Below are 18,883 nucleotides of genomic sequence, written 5' to 3' on the forward strand. Positions count from 1 at the left end.
CTTGCACCAGGTCTTGAAGAACGGGAAGGATGCGGACTTCCCCACAGAAGGGAGAGGGCCTGTGTGGAGGGAGGTCCCAGCAAGTAGGTACCACGACGGAAGTGAGCAGTAGGAAATCTGGACTGGTGGACTGGTGCCAATATATATGCGGACAGCCAATATATATGTGGAGAGTCTAAGAAAAGGTGCAAGAAAAATGTATATTTTGAATCTTTCCATGCTTAGAATGCTCTTTATTCCATTCTTACATTTGACTGAGAGTGTGTCTGGATATGGCATTTCAGGCCGAAATAAATCTCCCTTAGCATTTTGAAGTTACTGTTCCACTGTTTTCTAGAATCGAGTGTTGAGAAGTCTTTTATGCTGATTATTGACATTTTTCTTTCCTTGTCTGAAATATTTTGGGAGTAGCTTTACCCAAATATTCTGGAATTTTATAATGATGTCTCTTGAGGGAGTCTTTTTGCATGAACATTGCTGGGTTTCATTTTGAATACTTGAATTCAAGGAAATTTTCCTATACTATTTCTTTGATAATTTCTTTCCACCTAGTTTCCTCTTTCTTTTTGTGGAATAGGTAACCACTGGAACTCAGACTGAATCTCTGTTTCTGATGTATTCTTTACTGTTTTCCAGCTCATCTACTGAGTTTATTTCTTGTTATATTTTTAACTTACCAGAGCTCTTTCTAGTTCTCTGAATATCCTTTTTTTAACGTTTTTGTTAATGCTTTTTAAATGTGAAATATGTATTACTTTAAAAGAATATTGGAGTTCCCATCGTGGCTCAGGGGTTAACTAATCTGACTAGGAACCATGAGGTTGCAGGTTTGATCCCTGGCCTTGCTCCGTGGGTTAAGGATCCGGCTCTGCTGTGAGCTGTGGTGTAGGTTGCAGACAAGGCCCAGATCCCGTGTTGCTGTGGCTCTGGTGTAGGCCGGTAGCTACAGCTCTGATTAGACCCCTAGCCTGGGAACCTCCATATGCCGCGGGAGCAGCCTAGAAAAGGCAAAAAGACAAAAAAAAAAAGAATATTAAGTATTTTTTTTGTTTGTTTATTTTGACATTCTTTTCTGCCCTGTGTTGTCTCTATTTCTTCAAAGTTTCTTTTTTGGTGTCTCTTTTTGACATTAGAAACTTTTAAAAAATGTTTGGAGGCTGTGTGCTCTGCAGTCTGTTTCAGACTGAGACAGAAAAGATGTCTGGAAGCTGTGTGTGCACTGGCAGAGCTTGTCAGTCCATGACCAGACATTTCATGTGATGTATTTGCTGGAATGAGATTTGGTTGGATGTAATAGAAAAACTCACATAGGAGAAGTCCAGGGCTTGTATGAGAACTCTACATCACCAGGGATGTAGGCAATAGACACCTTGCTGTGCATACTTCCTTAGTGTCAATGCCTCCTTGTCCAGGTGGCATCTCAAACTCCTGCAATTGTATCTGAATTATAGGCGGCAGGAAGGAGGAAGGAGGAAGGCCAAAAAGGTAAATTCCCAGTCTCTTCCCAAAAGCCTATACAATATTCTGCTTACACTTTTAGGTAAGTAATTAAACATATAGCCATATCTAGCTGTAAGTAAGTGAGCTACGGAATGTAGTCTTTTAGATGTATGCATTGCTACCTTAAATGAAATAGGGGTCTTACTGCAGCAAAGGTAGGGGAGAATCATGTTAGCATAGGTAACTAGCAGACTCTGGCACATTGGGATTTCTATGGTGTCAGTATCTGTAGATCTCTTTTCTTGGGTAAGTTTCTCCAGAGGAGACACCTCCAATTTCCCATCATTTTAATCTCCCCAAAACAAAGGTGTAGGCGATGCCTCTGGTGCCTTGGGTCATAATCCCCTCAGCACACATCTGATTTTAGTTGCAGGCAATGGACCAGTTTGTGTAACTTATTTTGCTCGACCAAGTCCACCTTAAGCACAGACTGGGTGTCTTTCTGCTTTCTGCCCAGGGTGTTGAGCTGCCATGGAACCTGAAAGGTCAATGCCTTACAGGTACCCTGTGGGGGAGGGAACTGAAGGATAAACAGTCCAGCCTCTCCTCCATTGGGGATTTGAACAAATGACAGGTGTTCTGTAAGGCTCTCAGCAGGTTCTGTAAGCTTCTCAGAAGCCCCAGCTGCCCATAGCAGAAAGCTCAAAAACACGTACTTGAAGTGGCTTGCCCACCTTCTCTGTTTCACTCTGCTTGCTAACTCTACTCTTGGTACCTGGGACTATGTCCCAAATAAAGTAAGTACATCGAGCTCTTGTCTTAGCCTTTGCTTTTGAAGAAACTCAACCTAAGCTAAAAGTAATCTCATTCTTTAAGTTTTAAGCTTAGATTCTCTTGTACTCATATAAAACTTCAATGTAACATCCAAAAAAAAAAAAAAACCAAGTCAGAATATTAGGAAGACAATCTAAAAAAAGGATTAATTTTAAAAATACTTTACTATACTCCATATTGCTCTTCACTTCCTATGACAGTGAAATATGGTTAAAGAAATAATGTGAACCTCAGTCCTTATCTTGAAAATTTATTGTTGAGGTTTGGGCCAAGGATCTATCCTAACTAACTGGCTCATCTAGCAGGTGTTCTGAGATGAACCTTCCATCTGCATGCCTATAAAAACTGATATACAAGAAATTTTAGAAAATGCCATAGACCGTAATTTGACTCGTAAAAGTGAAATATTCGATTCTGAGGTCCATTTGTCCTTTGACATTAGCACAATGAATTGCTTACACGTCTCTCTCACTTTCAGAATGGCACCAAATATGCAGGTGATTAATTGTTGAATAAATTAATGAATGCATGAAATTATAGTATATGCTAGTTTCTATTTTCTTCTCGTAAAATAAGTTAATATATTGAGGGAATTTTTGAGGACATTGAAGATAAAATGCATCATGAAACTGAAACAGTGCCTAAAAGTTTAATATCAATGTTATAATATTTCTGGTAAAGAAAAAATGACTGCAAATATATTGAAATTTGTTATTCCAAATAACAAATGAACTATGCGATAGTATCTTAAGAAATTATAGTAGATCTCAAGTCAATCATTTAAAATATTTATTCTGAATTCACTTAATAGATAAATTTTGAACCAGAAATTATAGTAAAGTAATTATCTGTGGGATTTAAAAGCTTTAACAGAAAAGCAGGAGTTCCCATTGTGGCTCAGCAGGTTAAGAAACCAACCTAGTGTTCATGAGGATGCAGGTTCAATCCCTGGCCTTGCTCAGAGGGCTAAGGATCTGTCATTGCCCCAAGCTCCAGTGTAGGTTGCACTTTTGGCTTGGATCCAGTGTTGCCATGACTGTGGCATAGGCTGACAGCTGCAGTTCCAGTTTGACCCCTGCAGTTCCAGTTTGGCCTGGGAACTTCCATATGCCACAAGTGCAGCTGTAAAAAGAAAAAATAAATAAATAAAAGCTGAAGCAGAAAAGGAAAAAAAGGATGTGCTACTGACAAATGTATTTTACATTTCATATTTATTGTGTAATAAGCTGCATTACATTCTAACAACTGCAAACGTGACATTATAGTGATTTTAACGTTTGGATTAGTCATTACGATCCTACAAGTCTTAAAGTTCTTAATAGAAAAGAACCATTAGCAATTTATTCATCTAAGCTCAGTTTAATTCAGTTAAATGAGATGTATTGACTTCTGTGCCCAGCACTATTCCATTTGTGTGACAAACCCCAGTTATCTGTAGAGTGTGTCCTTGTGAGGATCCCAGGGAAAAAAGAAATAAGAGCAGATCTAGGTAGCCCATCTGCTTGGATTCCAGAAGCCATGGAGGAGAGGCAGTGGTACCCCTACTTTTGGCTGTACCTCTGGGAAAGTGCCAGTAATCTTTACCAGGGTGTAAATTCTGTCATTCTGTATAATTCATTTTCTTAAGTACAGAGGTACTATATAGCATCCTAGAGCTGCTGTCACAAAGTATCACAAACTTGGTAGCTTAAAACAATAAGAATTTTTTATCACAGTCTGGAAGCTACAAATTCAAAATCAAGGTGTCGAGAGGGTCACGCTCTTCTGTCTGAAGGTTCTAGAGAGGACCCTTCCTTGCCTCTTCCTAGCTTCTGGGGCTGCTGGCAATCCTTGGCACATAGATCCATTATTCCAACCTCTGTCTCTGTCTTCACACAGCCTTCTCAGCTGTGCGTCTGTGTCTCTCCTCTTCTTATAAGGACACCAGTTCTTGCCCCATCCAAACCCAGTATAACCTCATATTAATTACATCTACAAATTTGCCAGTTCCAATTAAGGTACATTCATTGATACCTGGGGTTAAGACTTCAACATACCTTTTCTGAGGGACGCAATTCAACCCACAACACGTATCAACATTATTTCTTTCCAAGAGTAGAAAATATTACCACATTTTCAGTAAAGGCAAGGGGTACTGTTAATGTTGTTCATAATGCTTACTTCTAACTGAAATCCAGGGCTAAATTACATGTAGCAGATACATTTAAGACTTAAAAATAAATGGTCATTTTAGAAGTCAGAAGCAAGTAATGAATTAATGAATACCGAGGTGAAAAAGAAGGCTTAATCTCCTCCTTCTGGTGATGGATTCACTCACCTTAGATGGAGCATATGAGAGCAAAATCAAACACTGAAAGCAGTGGAATATGCCAAATGTATTTTCACTGAGGGTAGGTCCAATAACACAGTGATAGCAAACAACATTACTTATTATTGAGAAAAGTATAAATAGGACACACTATAATAGATATGCAAATTAGACTTCCCTTCCATATTCAGAAAATCGATACAAACACATTTGATTTTGTTTTCACTTTATCTACAGTTAAGCCATCTATTGCTTCTATCAATTCTAGTAACTCTGCGAGCATTCAGATCAAATGCATAATATATTGGTCCACTGAAGAAAAGGAAGAAGTCTATAAAAAAGATATAATATATTAAATTAGCTTTTTGAAGATCTTGGATGTTTTCAATTTAAATGACCCCACTCTGCCCCAGTATAACTTTCAAATGCAAATAAGCTATTTGAAACATTTAAACAAATTTACTAGTAGGTTTTTTCCTACTTACGATGTTGCTGGAAAACTGCATCTATTTTACTTTCTATTCCTTGAAAAGTACTTGCTGTGCTTTTGGGATAACCTGGGTCCATGGATTGTCTTTGGTCATCATATCTGATGAGAAAAAAATTATCCTTGGTTAAAGACCAATACAGTGTATAGTGGTTTTACTTAAATTGCATACACCTTACAAAATGCATTTACATGTATTTTCTCATTTGTTTTCCACAGTGTCCTATTTACTGGGACTAAGAATGGCTGACTTCTCTACCTAAGTGTACATACCTATTTACAAAATATATGGGTATCCCTAACACTACAACAGACTTCTGATCGCTTGTGCAGTTATTTAAAAAAATAGCTTATATTTTTCTGAGGCTTTTACTTAATTGGTACATTGTCTCTCTCTGTGAATAAATGTAAATAATAAGTTGATCTTGGGCACTAAGTTCTGGAGGCTGTCTGGATAACATTTGCTGGAGTGTGGTATAACTTAACTCTTAAAATTTAACTCATTAGAATATATGAGAGTGAACCTATCTTTCTTTACACCCCACTTTAGTGCTTTATTAAAGTTTTCTGTTTTATGATATAGAATCCTCAATACCATTGTGCAGGCGTCTTTATAAAACTGAACTTTAATCATCTTATAAAAAGAATGGCTGGAATTCCCCTTGTGGCTTAGCGGGTTTGACCCCTACGTCTGTGAGGATGCCGGTTTGACCCCTGGCCTTGCTCAGTGGGTTAAATATCTGGTGTTGCCTCAAGTTGTGGTGTAGGTCGCAGATGCAGCTAGAGTTCCGCCCCTAGCTAGGGAACTTCCATATGCCACAGGCATGGCCCTAAAAAGAAAAAAAGAAAAAAAGAATGCCTTTCAAAGACCACTAGGTATTTGATTTTTATTTATTTTTAAGGCAGTTTTATTTTATTTTATTTTTTGAATTTTTTGGAGTTCCTGGGCCAGGGATCAGATCCAAGAACTGCCAGAACCTTAACTGGGTGTCTAACCTGCCTCTCGGCACTTCCAATACACTGCTGATCCCATTGTGCCACAGAGGAAACTCTACCATCTAGGTATTTTAAAACTTCAGATGCCTGATCATTGATAGTTTGTAGACAGGAACGTAGATTTTCATGTCTAATTGAAAAGACAATTTACCTTACCTCCAGAATTGGTTGTTTACAAAGAAATATGTTTTTCCCCTGTAGGAAACTGCTGCATCAATTGCTTGGACACTGCTCGGGAAGCCATAGTTTGATATACTCTTGGGATAACCTTGCTGAATGTCATAGCCGCTCAGAGCCCAGTACTGGTTGCCTGCCAGTGATTCAGGTTATATGTTAGATATGGTTTTTCCATTCCTACAAAATATACATGACTTCTTAGTCTGCATAAAATCATTGTAGACGTGAAAGGTGGAAAAATAATCTTTAAAAGATACAAGTAGTAAGGTTAAGTTCATTGGGCTGTAATAGCCCTAGTGGTTCCCCAGCACCTGTAAAATATCTCCAACTTCTTAGCCTGACACTCAGGGCCCCACAGTTGGATGTCATCTCTTAAATAACTTCTATACAAAAATTAAATTACAGCTTTGGGAATCTTAGAAAATTTTATCTGGGATGAGGGTGGAAGAACATGACAGATGGTCTAGTAACGTTTTCTCATTTTGTAGACGAGAAAACTGAGACCTGAGGCGGGTACACCCTGCTCAAGTTCACACAGCAATTAGTGCCAGAGATGGGACCGAACCCAGGTCTCTTGCAAAGGTCCAGTCAGTGTAACTCTCTCATTGACTCACCTCCTTGAACCTGGAAGGAACCTCAAAGAAGGCCTTCCCTCCCCATCAGGAGGAACTAAAATAAGACGAAAACCTTAGGCAGTAACCTTTGAATACGAAAACCAGGTCCTTATCAGAATCCTCATAGGCAGCCTGTATGCCATTTCGCAGGGACGGCCAGAACAGAGAAATAAAATTGAGTTCGACTCTGCGTAGTTGAGGGTGCCTTCTCCAGAAGTACCTAATGGAACACAGGGAGAAAACCACACACCACAGTCTCAGTTGACAGCTTCTGTGAATATTGGGCTGATATTGGCTCTGTAAGATTGCTGGGAGGGGCGTTCCTGTTGTGGCTCAGCAGGTTAGGAATCTGACTAGTATCCACGAGGATGCACGTTCAATCCTTGGCAATGCTCAGTGGGTTAAGGATCTGGCATTGCCGTGAGCTATGGCGTAGGTCGCAGATGTGACTTGGATTTGGCGTTGCTGTGGCTCTGGTGTAGGCCTGCAGCTGCAGCTCCAATTTGATCCAGAGCCTGGGAACTTCCCTATGTCATTGGTGCAGCCCCCCCAAAAGAAAAAAAAGCAACGATTGTAAGGAGGATATGACAATACAATGGACACAAGGCTTCCAGTGCAGTGACCAGCATATGGCCAGCACTTTCTGGTGATGTTGTCCATCTGGTGAGCACTTTACAGTTTTCAGAGTTAGTGACTGGAGTGACCTTATTTGATTACATTTTATGCTGCCCGCCCATCGACAAGTGTTTTTTTGTTAGTCTCTTTCATTATTATTGTTAGAAACGTTACAATATAAGAATATTTAGACTATTCCTGCAAAAGCAAGATAAGTACACTCAGTCTGTGATGACGTACTCACGAAATAGCCAATGGAAAATTAAAAAATTCAATCATCGGGGTGATTTTCCTTGTAGCTTGTTAAAGGAATAGTTTCCATTTACTTGACTGAATAGGTATAGAATTGAATAGCTATTTTGGTGTTGGGTAAACCCATCTATAGAGTTCCCAACAGCTCACATCATCACAAACATCTGAATGTTTACAAATATTTAGTTTTGTTACTTTTCTTTTCCTGGAGGTTTTGCATAACCTAGAAAGCACTATCAATATCAAAAAGATGCACAGACATAGAATTCAAATAATGTGTAATGTGTGACTGAATTAGAATCCCGTTTTAAGTTATGCCAGTAGAAGAAAAGAAGTCAAAAGAAGGAATAGTTCACTTTCTCTCTCTCTCTCTCTCTCTCTCTCTCTCGTTTTTTTTGTTTGTTTGTTTGCTTGTTTGTTTGTTTGTTTGTTTCTTAGGGCTGCACCCGAGGCGTATGGAGGTACCCAGGGTCTCAGGCTACGGGCTGAATTGGAGCTACAGCTGCAGGTCTACACCACCGCCACAGCAACACAGGATTTGAGCCGTGTCTGTGACCTGCACCACAGCTCACCACAATGCCAGATCCTTAACCCACTGAGCGAGGCGAGGGATCGAACTGGCAACCTCATTTTTACTAGTCAGATTCGTTCCTGCTGTGCCACAATGGGGACTCCGGAATAATTCATTCTTATACCTGTCTTTGAAGAAAATTATTTCTCCACGGAGTGTGGCAATGGCATCAAACGTCAGTCTGGGGTCACAGGCTCTGGGTGTGGTTGGTCCAGTAGGTTGGACAGGGTTGCTTGAAGGTCCTGAAAATAAAGTCGTTTTATAAGCATAAGTTCAGTGTGACTTTTAGTGTCCTTCAGTTACTTCTCAGGTTGATGAAGGGTCTTCACATGAAAAGAAATGCTACCAGACCATCCTACAGGGCATTAAAGTAATCACACATTAAGCCCTCTTAAAAGATTTTTTTTTTTAAATTAAAAATAAGTAATGGTGGCTTTAGCAACAGCTCCTGGTTAAGTTGAGAAGTAAAGAAATTTGAATTCTTCCTCCTTCCCTACCTCAGTTTAAAATCAGAATCCCATGCTGCTTCCTTTCTTAGTTCCTCTTTCTGCATTTTTAGTCACTTAGTATCTACTTCCTCCTTTCTCAATAAAATTCACCTTCAGAAAAAGCTGTTAGTTTTTTTTGTCTCACAGTATAAATCTATCAAATTTTAACAATATTTTTTATCTATACATATTTGACTTTTAGTGTGTTTTCCCTTTGTAGAATAAAGGGCTGCTAACAGTTAAAGCATGGGTGAGCCAGGAAAGGAGGTATTTTCAGGGGCAAAGGAATTGGAGAGTAAGGCAGTTAGACTGTGGCTCTGAAAATTCTGTTGTCTTGAAAAAATTTGTTGTTGTGGGACCCTGGCATGCTTGGTTTTGTACTGCCCTCCCCCAGAGAGTGAGAATGTTTTACTCAATTCTACTCCACTCTCTTTCATTGGACATTATTTTATTTTTTTAAGAGAGCTGCAAACTCTTCCCTGGTTTCTGGTTCCTACTCACAGCCACTAGGGAGCAGGAGGGCAAGAGGAAGGAGAGATGCAATGGTCTTATCCAGGCATCACTTAAACAGGGCCAAAGCCACTATATCCCCCCTGAAAAGTATCAGTCACTCCTTTAAAAAATATTTCTTCCTCTGCATGCTCCATTCCCACTCCCCTTTTTGCCCTGCAGACAACAATCTTGATATGTTCAGTATATACATATTTGTTTGCATGTTTCTTGAAAATGCCTTGCTTTGTCTCTATGCATTTTTAATTTGTGTAGATTCATGGATTGTGTAATTTATACACTGTGTAATATGTGTCATTCTACTTCTATTCCAGGAAAAATTCATCTATGTTATGCCATATGTACATCTGATTTGGCGCTTCCCAGTGGAGCACGTTATGGTGTGTATCAACCACATTTGACCTGTAGATTTTCCTCCCAATAGATTCCTAGGTGCCCTCCAACTTCCATCACCAAAGACTAGACTGCAATGAACATCCTTGCCAAGTCCTGGTCTAACGGTGTGCTGCTGCTCTTCAGATGACCTTACCATAAATGGCCTGGATGCCATTGATGTCATCTTGAGGGAGCGAGTACGTGCTGGGTTCACTGAAAGCATAGTTGGGATACATCAAGGCACCAGGGTCAGTGGAGTGAGACAGCCCCAAGGAATGGCCAAATTCATGGGCAGCAACAAGAAACAAGTTGTAATCTGAAATGAAAGATGTGTGGTGAATAGCTCCAAGTGGGTTGAAGGGTGGTAGAAATAGGATCTCAAGGAATGCAGCTTCTGAGCCAAAACTACCTGGAGAAATTGCTCTTTCCATGCCTGCCCTTTTCTTTGTCTCCTTAGGTACTTAAGAACTGGAGATTGGAAGGAATAAGGTGGGAGTTACAGGTTGATATTAGGTGAGTATGAACTCATCAAATCTTAGAACCAAGAAAGGCCGCCTTTATTCTAATTCCTGTATTTCATGGGTATGGACCTGAGGCTTACAGAAATGATGGCAGAGCTATCACAGACCTCAGGACTTTCAGAAGCCCTCTCCTCCTGTGTACCCACACCTGCCCCTCTCCAGCCTCCCAGACCCACAACCCCATGAGTAGAGTCCCAGTGAAGAGGCCATTAGAAAAGAAGCCTGCCAGGCAGCAAGAGTACCTTGGATGCAGAACTGACTCACTGTGGCTCCCTGATCACCCAGAGCCTAGTACCAGCTCTCCCTTGATTCTGAGTTCTCCAAGCTTCAGGAATTCTCCGCCAGAAGGAGACAGATGTAGCCTCTTATTGCTCCCTGCCCTTATCTTTTAACTTCCATGAGCATAGTGCCCTTCACAACTGGGAGTGTAAAAACTTCTGAGGCTTATGCTTCCTGTCAAATAAAGCCTGAGCTCCTTCGCCAAGTCCAAGACTGCTCTATTCGGCTCCTGCAGACATTTGAGGACTGGCTTTCTGATGTGACTCCCTCACTCCAGCTAGTCTGTGTGTTATCTCACAGACACTGTTTTCTTACATGCCTACTTAAAAAAATGATTATAATTGCAGAGCACTTTCTTATATGCTAGGAATTGTAATAATATTTAATCAAAAACATTTTAATAAGGTATTGTTGGAAATATTTTTACAGTGAAGGAACTGAAGCCCACAGATTTGCAACAAAAAGTGGTAGAGCTGGCATTGAACCAGGTAGGATGGCAAGTCCTATGCTCTTATCAAATGTTTGACTCCTGACAGTAATTAGCTTAGTAATATTCTTTCCATGCTCCAAGATTTGCTTTCTCGATTCACGGATGCTTTAAGAAACGTCTTTGAGTGTCTGGAATTCTAGGCAAGGGGCTCTGGGGGATTTGTCATGATGCATAGACTAGAAGGGGAGATATGTGCAAACCTTGAATGCACAGAATAATGAGGACAGCAGTTAAAGAAGGAGAAACAAAGGCTGTTGGGATTCTGAGAGGAGGGCCTTATTTCCAGCTGAACAACAAGATGGGGGTGGCATTTGGAGTCTGGATAGAGAGAGATTTTGAAAGGCGGGGCTTAGAATGTGGGGAAGGGCCTTTCAGGAATAGGAAACAATGTGAGCAAAACAATGTGTGGGGAAGTTGGAAAGCACGTGGTATGATATCTAGGAACAGTGAGTGTGCAATGCGGCACCGTAAGAAAGACATGGTTGGAAAATCCCCAAGAGCTTTCAGTGTCAAGTGAAAGTATTTGGACATATTTGGCCTATAAAATGTAAACACTGGGCTCTCCAAAGACAAATCATGCTGCAGTGTTGTAGAAAATTAGAGGGAGCAGAGATCAAAGCTGAACAGGCCAGGTGGAGATCTGTGGCCTCTTATTACCCTGGGCTTTGTAAAGTACCATGTGTTCTGGATACACCTCTCTATATAAGTATACCTCCTTATACTCAATTCTTCCTTTCGGGTGGTCCAACCCTTCTTACTCTGAGTCTTCTGAAAGGGGCAGTTTGCTATGTGGGAGCATATTACTGAAAAAGAGCTCCATGAAGATGAAATAACTAGATGAACAAGAATAACTGGATGGTTGCTCTGTCATAAATAGGACAGTTTTCAAGATAAACCCAGTTATTTCTGAGTTCTCCAAAATGGGACCTTTTTCAAACATCATTACATTTCACAATATTAAGATAAAGATATGCCCTAAAGCAGTGGTAAGCCAACTTTTTCTATAAAGGTCCTGATAGTAAATATTCTAGATTTTGTCAGCTATATGGTCTTTGTGACAACTGCTCAGCTCTGCTATTGTATGAAAGCAGCCATGAGGATGCATAAACAATAGAGTATGTGCCCCTGTTCCAGTGAAACTTTATTTATACAAATAGGGCCAGGAAGGACTTAGCCATGGTTTATTGTTTATTCTTGCCTTAGGGAATGAGGTTAGAGTTTAGGATTTTTTTTTTTAAACCTAAATTGACTTAATATCTTGATATAGGAAGAATTTTAAATGGTCAGTTTGTGTGAGTTTGAAACGTTATAATAACATGTGTATGTGTGTGGGGGGGAATTCTAATGTGGAAAAGTTCATTTAGAAGCTACATGTGGACATAACCTCAATTAACTTACTTTTGGAGGTTTTGGTCCATGTTTCTTCTGCATCAAAATGAACATCTCCTCCAATACCTGGGCCTGGCTGAAAGGCATGAGCAAGGATTCCATTGGGTCCATCAAATGGAGAATTGTCACCATGATCTGAAATAAAACAATTTGTATTAGATATTTGCCAAGTCTCAGTTTAGCCAGAGAAAACAAAATTGAGCAAGACTGCATTGAGCCTACCTCTTTGGACAAAAGCAATCTTGATATCTGCTTCTTCCTCTGAGGTGCTGATGAATTTCAGGGGTGATGCTTGACTCCAGAGTTGAAGGGCTTTTGCAATAATTCTTTCCACATCAGTCTTTGGCAATTGTTGGGTATATTTAATAATCCTTCAAAATGACAAGTTCATTATTGTTCAGAACAGCAGCCCATCAGTAGGTTGAATTGCTCTAGTGCTCCAGTTTGGGGTTTGTTGTGTATGTGATGTGATGCCATGGACGAGGGAGGGAGGAAGGCCTGCAGGACTCAAGCTTGGGGATGGATATGGGTTCTGGCAGTTATGACACGTCTTTAAACGCAGTTTCTTTATTCATAAAATAATGATAATAAAATAGTACCCTTCTCATAGGATTGTTAAAATTAAATATATGTCAAGCATTTAGTTCACTACTTGGTAAACAGTAATATTTAACAAATAATGAGTTCCGTTATTATCATGATCATCATCAAGAAGCATGGATGGTGGGGCTAAATTCTCTCCAGCAATGATTAAACCTTTTTTGAGTCCCTAAGTGAGTTCTTAAAGAGCCAGCCTGACTTTGCCATAGTCCTCTTTAGATTGTTAGAGAAGAAGACAAAAATGGCAGGCTTTGGACTGAAAAGAACCCAACCCTTTCATTCTCATACTCATTCACTAGAATCTAAACTTCCTGAGAGCAAGGATATTTATTTATTTGTATGTCACTAGTGTTGTCCAAGCCCTAGAACAGTGCCTGGCAAATCACAAGAGCTCAGTGAACGCCGGCCGAATGAATGAATTCTGAAACTCTAGACATATCACCTGTAGGTGAGGGTGGTTTGTTTCCACTTGGGGTTTCCTGGGGTTAACATAAAATCGCCGCTATCGGGCACTCCACAGCGAGGCTTTCTCATCATCTCCAGGGTTTCATTATTTAGCTTCCCTGTCTCGTTCAGTCCAAAGAATCGTTGCATTTCTTTAAGCTTCTCAACAATCTCACTAGCGCTTTTCCTCCTTTCATACTTATATCTGTACGTTGGTAATTGGTAGAACTTTTCCAGGTAATCCTGGAAAAAGACAAACATATGAGGAAATTTGCTGTGAAATTTACCTTTAGTTCTGGGCATTTTGCATTCCTAAGTCACCGCAGAAGTCAAACCAGGACTAATAACCCGATGGCTACAGACACAAAAACACGCATTTGTTGGTTGATTTTGAGAGAACAGTGCCTACTGGAGAAAAAAAAAAAAACAAACAACCAATCTCCCCGTTCAGTGCTAGAGTTAATGTTTATGAATAAAAAAATGGTACATCAAAAGGATAAGGTCCAAGACCTCAAGCAAAATGGTAATATACACTCCTGATACTGCATTCTTATTTTTATTAAAAACAAAAAACAAAACAGCACCACCATTTGTTGACTTCTTGAGGTGTTAGTTACCTAAATGTAGACTCTTTTTCAATCCTCTTTTCACTATGGTACAGGAGGTTTAATCATCCATATTAAGAAGTGGGCATACAGAGAAATAAGGAACCTAACCAAGATGATAATTAGGTCCCAATTCACCATGGTGCTTCCCAAATGAAATTGTCGAATTGGCGATTTCAAAAGAAGAACTCCAAACACATTTTTGGGCAAGAGCAGCATCCCTGTCATTAGAATTTATCCACCACAGTAACTCTTTGCGTGGAACTAGCACTCATTAAGAAGTAAAGGTACTGAGGGGTGTTCACAAGCTAATCATGAGACTTCTTTCTTGTACCTTAAGTACCTTAAGTGGCACTTTGCAGGTGACATAGGACAAAGTGCTTTTGTGCTCACATAGGCTTTGCAGTCTGGGTTCAAATCTTAGCTTTGCCACAGATTGTGTGTTTTTGGGCACATCACTTAGATGATTTAAGATTCATTTAAATTTTTTTAAAATTTGGAATGGATGGGCAATGGGGTCCTACTATGCAGCAGGGTGGACTGTGTATGATTGGGTCACTTTGCTGTACAAGAGAAACTGGAGAAACATTGTAAATCAACTATACTGTAATAAAATTAAAAAATTTAAATTGATGTACAGTTGATATACAATGTTGTGTTTATTTCTTCTTTTCTTTCTTTTTTTTTTTGTCTTTTGTCTTTTTAGGGCAGCACCCGTGCCATATGGAGGTTCCTAGGCTAGGGGTCAAATTGGAGCTATAGCTGATGGCCTACACTACAGCCACAGCCACGCAGGATCTGAGCCACGTCTGCAACCTACACCACAGCCCACGGCAGCACCAGATCCTTAACACAAGAGCAAGGCCAGGGATCAAACCTGCATCCTCATGGGTACTAGTCAAGTTCACTAACCACTGAGTCCGATGGTAATTCCCAATGTTGTGTTTATTTCTGCTGTACAGCAAAGTGATTCAGGTATACATATATCTATATATATATATAGATATATAGGTATATATATGTTCTTTTTCATATTCTTTTCCATTATTGTTTATTACAAGGTATTGAATATAGTTCCTTGTGCTATAAAGTACAACCTTCTTGTTTATACATTCTATATCTAATAGATTGCACCTGCTAATAAGATTCACTTTTGTTTCTAAAGTGGAAATAATAATCCACACTTACAGGGTCGTCATAGTATAAAATGAGACAATGTTTGTGAGATGCTGAGCAGGGCACATTGCAGAGTAAACAATTAATTCTAGGTATTAGCCAATGAGTTACTATTACCATTGTAAGAAACATTGTTTTTAAAAGAAAGTAAAAGCAAAGAATACTCAACAATAAAAAATGCTTTTCTAAAACTGTAATGCTAGGAAAATTCTGCATGGCAAATTTCTGATAGTATTCCCTTGTGTTTCTCAAAAATTTGGCCTTTCATACTGTGAAATAATGGAAAAAAAGCCCTTGCTTTTGCTTTTCTAGTGCTTGTAAAAGTTTATAAACAGTCCTATAGTCTGGTATTATGATTACACTATGAGCTGATTTCTAGTTCCTTATAGTTTCCCATCCTCATGCTCTCCTGGACACCTGAGATTTTTGGCTGCAAAAACAAGTCCGTATAAAAAGCACTAGTCATGCAGTAATTGGGTTACAGATATACTGGAAGGGAAAATCTTAGGTAAGTGAGAAAGCAAACCATTTTGTTTTATAATTAAAACCATTCCTTCTAAAAGATTTCCCTGGCTGGAGAAGCTTGGCAGCAGTATTTTCCGAGGGTTCAACCTCAAACCAATCATTCACAGCATTCTTTCAGGCTGTTTTAACTAAAAAGAGAAAACAACCCAAACAATTTTCCATCGCCAGCAAGCAAATCAACCACCCACCTAACTGATAGTTAATTTACCTGAGCAATTTTTGCATTTTTCTCTTCTGGAGATTCTGAAGGTACTGGAAAGCCTTTGGAAAGCTGCTCATGGAGTAAGAGCAGAAGTAGAAGAATTTTCAGACTGAACATGGCCTTGTCTCCAAAACTACCTCTCCAGGCCTTCCTTCTGCCCTTCCCCTGGTGGGTACCCTGAAATTCACAGCATCATGTGTCACTCACTGCTTTCATTTAGTCCCTTATAAAGCCATGTCTTAAACAATTGCCACATCAGGAATATGAAGCAACACAGGTTAATTACACTCTGACTGTTTTGCAATGTTATAATGAGATCAAGTACCCCCTCCCCCCAATAGGGCAGCCTTTCAGCAGGAAAAAAGTACAATCTGTTACTCTGCTTTTGGGGGGTTTAGATATTTACTTTTGCAAAATTGTCTGGTCAAAGAAAAGGAAAAAGGAACTAATCCTGAAGTTAATGAAGAGCAGTTATCTATGGGTTTACAGTTTCTGGATATGTCAGATGCTGAGGCTGTATTAATTTATGCTGTAGAATGATGTTTGATCAGTGGTAGGTATCTTGGGAGCAAGGAGCCCAATTGGAGAATCCCTGTGCTTTCCCCCACCTTGTGGGTGAGGAGAGTATGAGCTTGTGTACCTTGTGATGGAGCCAGGTTTAGTCATGGATGCCCTGGAACAGCTTCTGGACAAAGTGGTTTTGGCATCAATGTATTAGAAAATCCCCAATCCGCAGCCTGGATTTTCCATGGGAAAGACGAAGAGAGCAACACTGAGGATGACGACGATCATCATCATTGGCTGGATATTTATTATGTCCCAGGTGTACATGTTGTATGTGTGTTACCGCAGGCCCTCTTCACAGGGCCTTGAGAGATAGATGCTGTGCTTTCATTTTGCAGATGAAATAAAATCTGGAGAAGTGAGACAGCTTGGACAAGTCCCAGGCTGACCTTGTCGAGGAGCCAGAACCCAGTCCCAAGGGATATGTTTAGAGGCTGAGCTTGCAGCTAGGCCATCAGACCCTGTTCTCTAGTTTCCCATTCTAGTGTCCAGCTGGCCCAGCAGCTAGCTACCTAGCAGTAGCTCCAGGCTGGCAACAACTGGGAGACCATGGCTTGTATGCATGGTGAAGACGACAAGAGAGAGGGAGCCTGGAGTGTCTTATATACTCCAGGGGAAAAGACACAGAGGGGATTTTTAGACAATGTGGCTGCATAGTGGCTGTATTGGTCACAGGCTCTTGGGCCAGCTTTCCAAATCATGTCACCTGGTCCTATTTATTCTGACTCTACGTGCATATAGCTTGTTACCATACACAGTCTTTGTATATATTCTTCTATGTACAAGTGACCCTTAACAAAGGGGAGGGTTAGAGACACCAACCCTCTGTGCAACTTAAAATTTGCCTGCAATTTATGGTCAGCCCTCTGTATACTAAAATTCTCTGTATATGTGATTCTGCATTGGCAGATTCAAGTAATGCAGATCATGCAGTACTGTAGTATTTACTACTGAAAAAAATCCGGGTGTAAGTGGACCTACACAGTTCAGACCTCAGTTGTTCAAGGGTCAACTGTATTCTTCGAGGGCAGATATTCTTGTGCATAAATGTATGGATCAACGTGTATGATGTATAGCATGTGTTAATGTGTTGGTAATGTCTTTATTTGAGATGGTAGGTGGTTCAATTCCTTCCTAAAGTCTCTTAGGAACTTTGTGAACAATCTGAAGAAATAGGTCTTGAGTTAGAACATATCTGGATAGCAGATGGATGTTTATGATGTAGATTATTATGTTCACTCAATAAACATTTCCTGATGCTTACTGTAGGCCGGGTGCTGTGCTGGCTACTAGATTATTGGAGATATGTTAACAGTGGCTCAGATGAAATATTGTGGGAGTCAGGGTAGGTAGCATCAAGGGAGGCTTCATGAGGGAGGTAGAATTTGAACTTGTCCTCAAAGGAAGAGTGGAATGTGGACATGCAGAGATGTGGGGATCCATTTCTTCTCCTCAGGTGCTAGCTGAAATTCAAGCTGTTCTAATGTCATGATCATGTTAACCCTCCCTGGGTGCACAACTTAGTCGAGAGGTGACTTCCTCTGCATTAGATCTTTTTTTTTTGTCTTTTTTTTTGGCTGCACCCTTGCCACATGGAGGTTCCCAGGCTAGGGGTCGAATCGGAGCTATAGCTGCTGGCCTGTGCCACAGCCACAGCAACGGGGGATCCAAGCCTCATGTGTAACCTACATCACAGCTCACTGCAATGCCGGATCCTTAATCCACTGAGCGAGGCCAGGGATTGAGCTTGTGTCCTCATGGATGCTAGTCAGATTCATTTCTGCTGAGCCAAGATGGGAACTCCAGATCTTTTCATTTTTTAAGTTTTATTGAAGTATCAATGTTGTGATAATTTCTGCTCTACAATGAAGTGATTCAGTTATACATATACACACATCCATTCTTAGATCTTTAGTGAAAAAAAACTTTTCTTCCTAAATGAGTATGCCTTAATGTTGGTCTACTTATGTTGAGTTATTCTGATGTATTGGCTTGTTTATAAGGTTTACAAAGGTACTTTCTTCTGAAAATAATGGGAAGGGATTTAGACAACAATCCCAAACTTTGTTGAACTCAGTTCAATCGTGTTTGTGCAAGTGTTGTATTCAAAACCAGAATTGCTGGGTTTGGGTCCCTGATGGTAGGTCCAGTCCCAGTGCAGTGGTGGAGAAGGCCACGTTTGTTTTCAGGGACCCCAGCTTCTGCTTTCTGATCTAAGTGCCTTCTCTTCCCCTGACCACCCCTTACCTTCCTGGTGTCTGCGCCTCCCTTCTCCCAGTGCCTGGAACTCAGAGTTCTCTCAGACCCTCTCCTTGGAAAATCTCCTTCTGGGAAAAGACCAGCTATCCGTCATTTTCACCTTTGTGTGAACGTAGGGGCCATTTGTCTTTTAAGCCAACTTCTGAATAGAAAAAAAGGGAG

At 40.2% G+C, this 18,883-nt stretch overlaps 1 protein-coding gene and 1 long non-coding RNA gene across 2 annotated transcripts; one reads left to right on the forward strand and one right to left on the reverse strand.

Annotated features, from left to right (window-relative positions):
- Positions 1-4,809: 4,809 nt before the first annotated feature.
- On the reverse strand, positions 4,810-16,082 carry MMP8 (matrix metallopeptidase 8). Its single transcript, XM_047752828.1, has 10 exons — positions 15,905-16,082; positions 13,389-13,633; positions 12,569-12,717; positions 12,356-12,481; positions 9,822-9,983; positions 8,419-8,536; positions 6,943-7,076; positions 6,222-6,375; positions 5,068-5,171; positions 4,810-4,913 (listed from the first exon to the last, which is right to left on the reverse strand). The coding sequence occupies exons 1-10, from the start codon at positions 16,013-16,015 to the stop codon at positions 4,810-4,812; spliced, it is 1,407 nt and encodes a 468-aa protein (XP_047608784.1). The 5' UTR covers positions 16,016-16,082.
- Positions 9,615-10,974, forward strand: LOC125111054 (uncharacterized). The gene is made up of 3 exons (XR_007130819.1): positions 9,615-9,672; positions 10,125-10,180; positions 10,897-10,974. It is a non-coding gene; the product is annotated as an uncharacterized LOC125111054 (long non-coding RNA).
- Positions 16,083-18,883: the final 2,801 nt, after the last annotated feature.

The sequence above is a fragment of the Phacochoerus africanus genome, chromosome 11 (genome assembly GCF_016906955.1).
Source record: "Phacochoerus africanus isolate WHEZ1 chromosome 11, ROS_Pafr_v1, whole genome shotgun sequence".
Lineage (NCBI taxonomy): Eukaryota > Metazoa > Chordata > Mammalia > Artiodactyla > Suidae > Phacochoerus > Phacochoerus africanus.

Coding starts and splice junctions, on each gene's coding strand:
- MMP8 (XM_047752828.1), bottom strand. CDS start 16,015: ATGTTCAGTCTGAAAATTCTTCTACTTCTGCTCTTACTCCATGAGCAG. Junction 9,984..12,355: donor ATGGACCAAAACCTCCAAAA/GTAAGTTAATTG, acceptor CTTTCATTTCAG/ATTACAACTTGTTTCTTGTT. Junction 5,172..6,221: donor GTAAACAACCAATTCTGGAG/GTAAGGTAAATT, acceptor TTTTCTCATCAG/ATATGATGACCAAAGACAAT.